The sequence below is a fragment of the Rhincodon typus genome, chromosome 30 (assembly GCF_021869965.1).
Source record: "Rhincodon typus isolate 14 chromosome 30, sRhiTyp1.1, whole genome shotgun sequence".
NCBI lineage: Eukaryota > Metazoa > Chordata > Chondrichthyes > Orectolobiformes > Rhincodontidae > Rhincodon > Rhincodon typus.
In genome coordinates, this window is record NC_063361.1 from 37781245 (window position 1) to 37790087 (window position 8843).

Consider the following 8843-nt stretch of genomic DNA (forward strand, 5'->3'; position numbering starts at 1 on the left):
GGCAAGGCCAGTGATAAAATATGAAATCACCAGAAGATTAATAAAAGATAATTAAACAGACAGATATCTTTCTTTTACTGATTCCTAAGAAATTGGAAACAAGTCCGGTCATTTCTAGGTCCAATGTTGTCTCACTGCCAGGAAACATAATCAGTTGTTGCAAAAACCCATCTGATTCACTACTGCCCTTTAAAGAGAGAAATCAGCTGTCCCTAATTGGTCATGTGAATCCAGACCCATAGCTACAAGCTTAACTATTACTGACATGTAACAAACACTGGCTCAGCCAGTGACACCCACATGACATAATAAAAAATAAACCCAGTGACCACCTACACCCAACCCAAATCCAAGCAGGGCCAGGGCGACGCTGTTCCTCATGGGAAGGATAAATAATCGCGATGGCACGGTGGCTCAGAGATCAGCCTTGCTGACTCACGGCACCAGGGACTTAGGTTTGATTCCACCCTTGGGCGACTGTCTGTGTGGAGTTTGCACATTCTCCCTGTGTCTGTGTGGGTTTCCTCCCACAATCCAAAGATGTGCACACTGGGTGGATTGGCCGTGTTAAATTGCCCAGGCGTGCAGGCTAGGTGAATTAGCCATGGGAAATGCAGGGATTGAGGTATGGGGGAGGGTTTGGATCTGGGTGGGATGCTCTTTGGAGAGTGGGTGTGGACTTGACGGGCTGAATGGCCTGCTTCAACACTGTAGAGGATTCTATAATGAACAGCCATTTTTCCAGTTAGGGCTAGGAAGCAAACAGCCTTGTAATGGACACAGCCCAACTGTTCAGATCTTAAACTGATCATCCCAGATCCATAGACTGACCAATCCAGACCACAGACTGACTGTCACAGATTAACAATTCCTGATCACAGTGACCAGGTCAGACCATAGACTGACCGCAAAGATCCCAGAGTTGAGAGTGTGATTCATGCTTTTTCCTCGGTCTGATTTTTATCAATGCCAAAGGGTCACTGCTCAATACTTCCAAGATTTGAGTTGATGTCAATTTAGGAATTGAAAATAGGCCGAGCAGAGTTTGCTCTTAATGACAGAAGCACACAACAGGTACCCCAAGAGAATCAGTCAGCAGCTGGATTTATTATTTTTTTATTAAAGTAAAATTTACTAAAAGCTGAAAAAAATTCAGTAACCTTATCCTCAGAACAATAATTTGTTACTATAGCAACTAAACCATGTCTTGATGTGGAGCTCACCCAGACAGATGATGTTAAAGGGTAGCTACTACACGGAAATGCCACATCACTCTAAATGTGTAGGTCCCAGGGAGATCCCCACAAGCTTCCCATTGCTGTCACCACGAGGCCAGTGACATTCTGTGCAGAGGCTACCCACAGGGAGCTGGTGGCTAGGGGCTATGGGCAGCTCATGCAATTCAAGTCACACAAGAGATGGTCCAACACAAAATCCACAGCTTGAAAGCACAGAGAGATTGGAAATGAAAGATAATTCTCATTACAACATTTAGGATTATGTGGCAATTTAGCAGGAAGTGAAATGGTAAAATATTTAAAAAAAAGTGAATAAAGAACTTAGGAAAAACAATGATGGGATCGGGGCTGAATCCATGAGAAGAATGGAGATCAATCAGAAAGAACGGAAGGAGCACTGAGTGACGCCGATTGGGAAGTGCAGCAACATTTGGGTCATTGACTGAATCTGCTCAAAGGTAAAGGAATTCACACCTTAAGCCAGGTGAGAACATTGTTCAGGTTTAATTGCAGCTTTGCTGAGATGCTTGTAACTTAGAAAATAACACAACATAAAGTGGCTTCACTGAGGCTCAGGTACAGAGAAATGAGGAGGAAATGGTCCGGGCTTTGAAACCTTTATAATAAACAGATGATACAAGCCAGCCTGCCAAGCAGATTCCAGTGTACTTCTCTGACAGTAGGCTTGTCAATAATCTTTCCACTTTAGGGATTACTCTACATATTATACTTTGGGCTTTATTTTAAGCCCATTGCAATTCCACAGACTTCCCACAACCCGTTTTGTTGCATCGTGACATGCCAACATGGCTAGAGAATTGTTCCCTCTTACAGTTTCCTTTCAATATTGTCCTATAGTCTTCAAAGACTTCAAATGTTTGCAAATTGATTATATAGATCATGGGGAACCTCCCCAACAGTGTAATGTTACAGTGAAAGATTCCTCACCCTAAGATAAAGGGCCTCCAGTTCACACACTGCAGATGGCTTATGAGCCAAATCATCCCCTGTGGTCAGTCCTCACCCTGCCAGCAATGGATGTGGGCGAGTGGATTTCTTCAACCCTGTCAAAGGTGATCACAGTCGCTTCTCTTCACGGATATGATAGTAACACAGCATTAAAGGTGAGTCCCAACGTTAGTATGGTACACCCCTTCCTCTGCCACCTCTGGTTGGTATTCTGCCATGTACCCTGTTATACCCTGAGCCCCGTGATGGTGCATTCCAGCTCAGTCCAGTCATGGTGCTGCTGGGCACAGCACTTCCCGGCATTGGGCTGCTGTAGCTGTAGTTTGGTGGTTTGGCGTCTGCAGGCATGCTTGTGCTATTGTTACCTTCTGTACCAGTTACCAGAGCTGGTAAAGTAACCCTGGTAAAGTTAAACCGGTGATCCTGATCTGCTGTAAACTGCATCGCACCCATGTCCTGGTACGTAGTGGACTCTCCAAACTCACTCAGTGAACTGGACAATGTCCTGGATTGGGTCAGCTGTTTGGAAGTGCTGGCACACATGGCAGATTTGCTGTCCAGTAGTGCGTGCCCAGTCATCTCCGAGTCTCTCCTTTCACTTGTACTGACATTATTCCTGAACCCGTCTGTACCATAGCTGTTAGTTAAATGTGAGCTGCCATATTCTGGCACTCTGTTAAGTCTGTCGTTCTCCTGTGAGTCCTCTTTGTTCAGCAACTGCAGCAAAGCAGCTTTCACTCCTGCATTCGGGTCCTTGGTAGAGGGGCTTCCTCTAAGGTTAATTCGACAATCGGTATCACCCAAGGTGGGTGGGGGGCCAGGTGGCTCTGGCGGTCGCTGGTCTGGAGGAAGAATTCGAGTTTGACTTACTGCAGGAGGCGGCGCAGGAACTTTTATATCCAGTTTAGTGAGGGCAGCACCATCTAGATAAAAAATACAAGGTAGTGGTTACTGCCAATATTAATGCTCCTCATTGGCCTTTTTCACCATCTCTCACTACAAATATATAAAAAGGAGGAACAGGAGTAGGCATTTGGCCCCTCAAGCCTGCTCTTCCATTCAATAAGATCACGGCTAAACTGTTTGTGTTCTGAATTCCATTCTCCCAACCACCCCAATTAACCTTAGACTGGCTAACAAGATTCTATCTACTTCTGACTTAAAAATATTCAATGACCTCCAGCCATTTTCTGAGCTCCAAAGTCATAACATCAGAGAAAAAAGTTCCTCTCATCTCCGTCCTGAAAGGACAGCCACTAAATTTAAACTGTGATTGACTTTCATGGTCACTGGACCAATACTCCAGCCGATGCTCATCATTCACGCCTCAATTCATGGGTAAAGTCAGGCTATTCAACTGCAAGAATCATCACAGCTTAGCTAAAGCCTCTCCTGACTTGCCCATCTTCAGAGTGAAGGGACAGCGATAAGATGCGATGGGCACTGACAGATCAGATTTAGTGTTAAAAACATTGAAATGGAACCTTTTATGCTTAAAAACGGATTACACTGGCCAGGAAGCAGTGAGGTTGAAGGTTCCCCTACAGAGAATATTAAAAGCACCACCTCAAGTGGAGATGGGCATAAAGAAATAATGGAAATTATTTCTATATGGCAACAGCAAGGCATCTAAAAGTTGAAATATAATGGAAAATGTATATAACTCAGTAGGACTACAGTTTGAGACTTTGTCCAGTTTGGGCTCCATGCGCAGGAAGGATGATCAGTGTAGATTAAAGAGGATGCTGTCAGGTTCAGGAGTTATAAATTGAAGACAGACTTGAGAAAATGGGACTTGGTCATTAGGACACAGGATTAGAACATGATTTGATAGAGACATTTAATCAAATGACATTATGGGATAGAGGAAGTAAAAAGAGTGTTTCATTGGTTGAAACTTAGGGACAGGAGTAGAAATACAAAGTTAGAGTGAGAGACTTGGGATGGAGAAGAGACAAAGGTATGAGACTGTGAAACATGCAACTGAAGTGACTAATGAAAAAGTGTCAACAGGATAAATGGGTGGCTGAAGGGATGGAAATGAAAGCATGTTGCATCAGGGTAGAAAGATGGGATTAGGATACTGCTTGTGGAAGAGACTGGGTTGGATAGACTTGATGCTTCCATGTGTAAACCTCTGCACATTTCTCCCCTTCATTAAATTTGATCCCCTGAAACCTACTGAGAGCTTGTTCTCACTGTGGTTGAAATTACTAAGGACAGCCCAAAGATTGAAGCAAGAACATTCTATCATTTAGCTCAAATACACTGGAACCGCCACAGCTTCTTTATCACTGATTGCTAGGGCCTAGTAATCAAAATTCTGGATCCCCTCCCTAATATCATTCTGGGGGTACCTAGAATAAATGGATTGCAGCAATTCAAGAACTCCCACCTTCTTGGAACAACTAGTGATAGACAATAAATACTGGCCCAGCCAACAAAGCCCATGTCTCCTGAACAAATATAAAAGTTAAATTTGAATCTTGTGGCGCTACTACAAACATAGCAGCAACTTTACAACTTTATGGACACTAATCTGTTGACAAGGAATTGTGACAAACATGGAACAAGTTAGGTGTTAGGAAAGGGTGCAGGATATGCTGTTGTTTACTGTTATAATGGGTTGATACCTCAGGCTGTTTACCAGTGGAGTGTGCCATCAATCAGAATGGCAACCCAGAGGCTGCATGGACTATTGTGTCTGTGTCGGCCCTCTAAAGGAAACATTCACCCTCCTGCCTTCACCCTACAGTGCCCACGCTTTCTTCCTTTTCAAATAATCATTCCATTCCCTCTTGACTGTCTTGAATAAACTTACCTCCAACACACTAAGTAGTGCATTTCAGATTCCAACAATTGCTGCATGAAAAAAGTTGTTGCCATTGCTTCTTTTACCAATTACCTAAAATCTAAGCCCTCTGGTTCTTCATCCTTCCACCAATGGAAACAGTTTCTCTCTTGTTACTTTGTCTAGACCTCTCATGATTTTGAATCTCTCTATTCCAGGCAGGATTTTCATAACTTGTCCAGGTTGTCTATGCAACTGAAGTTCCTTCTCCCTGGGACCATACTCATGAAGCTTTTCTGCATACTCAAAAGCCCTCACATCCTTCGTAAAGTATGGTAACCTCTATTAATAAAGTGTAGGAGGATACTGTGTACTTTATTGAACACTCTCAACTTATCCTGCCCACCTTCAATAATTTATGCACAAATACACACAGGTCCTCTGTTCCTACACCCCCTTTAAAACCACACTCTTTGTATTCTACTGAGTCTCAACATTCCTTCTACCAAAATTAATCACGTCTCTGTATTAAATTTCATCTGCCACTTATCTGCCCATTCCACAAGCAAGATTCACCAGTGGAGAAAGATGAGCTACATAATTTGTGAAGTAACAAAGCGATGAGAAACACTGATAGAGAGTGGTAATTACCTGCGGCGTCAGTAGTGATAGTGGGAGTTTGCAGCTGCTGTGGTCCATCACTCGCTTTGATGCCATTGGTTTCTTCAGGCACTGTAGCGGGTTCCTGAGATTTAACCAGCTGACTAAGTAAAACAGTCAACAAGTTCTGTGTGTCGCTCTGGGTGTCAGCCTCCTGAGATATGGACTGAGATGGCTGGGTGGATGTCACCTGTGGTAGGGCAGCAAGGACCTGTGGAAGGGGAGCTGATATTGGCGTTAAGGGTGTTGCTGCAGATGGAGCTGGTGCTGCTGTTGGAGGAGGCTGGTTGGATGGTATAGAGGGAGATGTATGTTGGGTCACTACGGGAAGCTGAGCATCCTGCTGCTGACTGGTGGCCTCAGCCAGAGCCACCAGTGATTGGCTAAGGACGTTCCACTGCTGCTGTGTCTCTGGGTTAGTACTAACGTTCAATGCTTGTGCCAGCTGGGTGAGGCTGAGATTAGTCTGTGTCTGCAGCAGGTTGAGCAGCACTGCTAACTCATTCTGGTTTAGTTGTTGTGCTGCGTCTCTGATGCCTACAGAAAACAAAGTGAAAGGTTCAAAACTCTCACTGATCACAAGTTACATTTGTCAGACTTTACCATCACTACCTACATTTTTAAAATAAGGTGTATTCTGTTTAGCAACGTGCAACAGATTTTGCAGTTAATCCCATTTTTAAGGAGTAATTAATAACTGATGAACAGGCTTTATTAATGAGTCATGGAATCTCAATGCTCATTTTCACAAAGCTTATGTTATTTTGAAATGGTAAGGCAGAGTGTGAGAATGTTTTTTGATTATTACGAGTGTTTTAGTTCCTTGGTTGCTGAATCACAATCAATGTTTGTGAAATGAATACAGGCTCGGGAATTAACTGTGTGAAAATCATTTCAACTTAAGTGAGTGCATGAACTAAAATTCATCCATCAATAATTTTCAAATGGATTACACTGATTGGCCATTTCTATCCCTATCAATATGAATAGTCTGTATCAAAGAAAATAAAAACATAAATCACCTTATGATTTTCTCACTTGAACTGCCCATAACTCTAAGCCTCTTTGGGCATACCCAACAGCTAACATTCCCACCCAGCTCTGTATCTTCAGCAAATTTGGATACATTAATCTTTGTTTTCTTCACTAATAATTTCCACTTCATTAATATAGTTCGCCAATAGCTGAGATCCAAGCATTGATGCCTGTGCCACCCCATTAGTTACAGCTGGCTAACTTGAACTGCCCTATTCACCCTTACTCTTTATGGCTATCGTTTAATCAATCCTCTTTCCATGTTAATATATTAAACGGTAACCTCAACTCCATCAGCCCTTATTTTAGGTATTATCTTTTTATGAGGAACCTTACAAAATGCTTTTTGGAAATCTAAACTTAGTACAACCACTGGCTCCCCTTTATATGTTATAGTCTACACATCTGTTATAATTCGCCAAGCCCAAATTTACGATGGAAACTGTCTATGGAAACACCACAGAAACGCTGCTGGGCATCAAGACACGTATTCACATTCAGGTAAAAATATCGGCTTATGAGTTTACATTGTTAGAAAATAATTTGATGATTAATCAGTTAGAAACACAGAAATGTAGAAGAATTAGGAACATGTCAAAAATCACATGACACCAGGTTATAGTCCAACAGGTTTATTTGAAAACACTAGCTTTCAGAACGTTGCTCCTTCGTTAGGTATGGTGAGAGAGGAGGTATCAGGATACAGAATTTATAAATAAAAGATCAAAGGATCATATAACTAATGCGAATGTATTGAATAAACCTAAAATGGCTGGCTGACTCCCTCCTGTTAAATCTTTAATCAGTTAGAAAGGAAATGCAGGTTTCAACTGATTAAAATGCAAATCCCAAAATTTCTTTCAGTCTTTGCCTCGAAATAACCAAAGGTTTTATACAAGGCCTCATCCCTAAAATGCATTGTCTGATCTGAGATGTCACCTCTTATATACACTGATAAAACCTTTTACTTATAAATTCTGTGTCCTGATACCTCTTCTCTCACTACACCTGAGGAAGGAGCAACCTTCTGAAAGCTAGCGTTTTCAAATAAACCTTTTGGACTATAACTTGGTGTCGTGTGATTTTTGACCTTGTCCAACCCAGTCCAACACTGGCACTTCCACATCACAATTAGGAGCAGGAGCAGGCCAGTAGCCTTGGAGCTTACGCTGCCATTCAATATGATCATGGCTGATCATCCATCTCAGTAGGTGGGAGGATGGAAAAGCACAGCAGGTCAGACAGCATCCAAGGAGCAGGAAAGTCAATGTTTCGGGTTGAAACCATTCAGTCCTGACAAAGGGTTTCGATCCGAAACACTGACCTTCCTGCTCCTTGGATGCTGTCTGACTTGCTATGCTTTTCCAGCCTCACACCTATAGACTTCACGCCTACAGACTCTGGCTTTCAGCATCTGCAGTTCTTATTGTCTCCTGATCATCCACCTGTTCCCGTGTTCTCGCCTAACCCTTTGATTCTGTTAGCCCTAAGAACTATACCTAACTCCTTTTTGAAAACATTCAATGTGTTGGCCTCAACCGCATTCTGTGGCAGTGAATTTCACAGGCTCCCTGCTCTGAGTTAAGAAATTTCTTCTCATCTCAGTCCTAAATAGCCTACCCCATATTCTTAGGCTGTGACCCCTAGTTCCAGACTTCACGGTCATTGGGAACATCCTTCCTGCATCTACCCTATTAGATTTGTTTAGATTTCTAGGAGATCCGTCTCCATTCTTCAGGGTTCAGTGAATATAGTCCGAACTGATCCAATCTCTCTTCATACATCAGTCCTGCCATCCCACGAATCAAGTCTGGTAGAACTTTGTGGCACTCCCACTATAGCCAGAACATCCCTGCAAGCAATATTGCACGTGTGGTCTCACCAAGGCCATGTACAATTGCAGCGAGAGATACCTGTTCCTGTACTCAAATCCTTTCGCTATGAAGGCCAACATACCATTTTCCTTCTTTACCGCCTACTGCACCTACATGCTTACTTTCAGTGATAGTAGGAACTGCAGATGCTGGAGAATTTGAGATAACAAGGTGTAGAGCTGGATGAACACAGCAGGCCAAGCAGCATCAGAGGAGCAGGAAAGCTGACGTTTCGGGCCTAGACCCTTCTTCAGAAAAATTTTCTGAAGAAGGGTC

The 8843-nt window shown here is 42.9% G+C and overlaps 1 protein-coding gene across 1 annotated transcript in view; it reads right to left on the reverse strand.

Moving 5' to 3' along the window:
• Nucleotides 1-1100: 1100 nt before the first annotated feature.
• cdk12 (cyclin-dependent kinase 12) overlaps nt 1101-8843 on the reverse strand; it is a 64304-nt gene continuing 56561 nt past the window's right edge. Inside the window, exons 9-10 of the mRNA XM_048614434.1 lie at nt 5650-6195; nt 1101-3130 (exon numbers count right to left, since the gene is read on the reverse strand). Coding sequence (XP_048470391.1) covers nt 2376-3130; nt 5650-6195 — 1301 coding nt within the window. The 3' untranslated portion in view covers nt 1101-2375. The remainder of the gene's footprint in view (nt 3131-5649; nt 6196-8843) is intronic.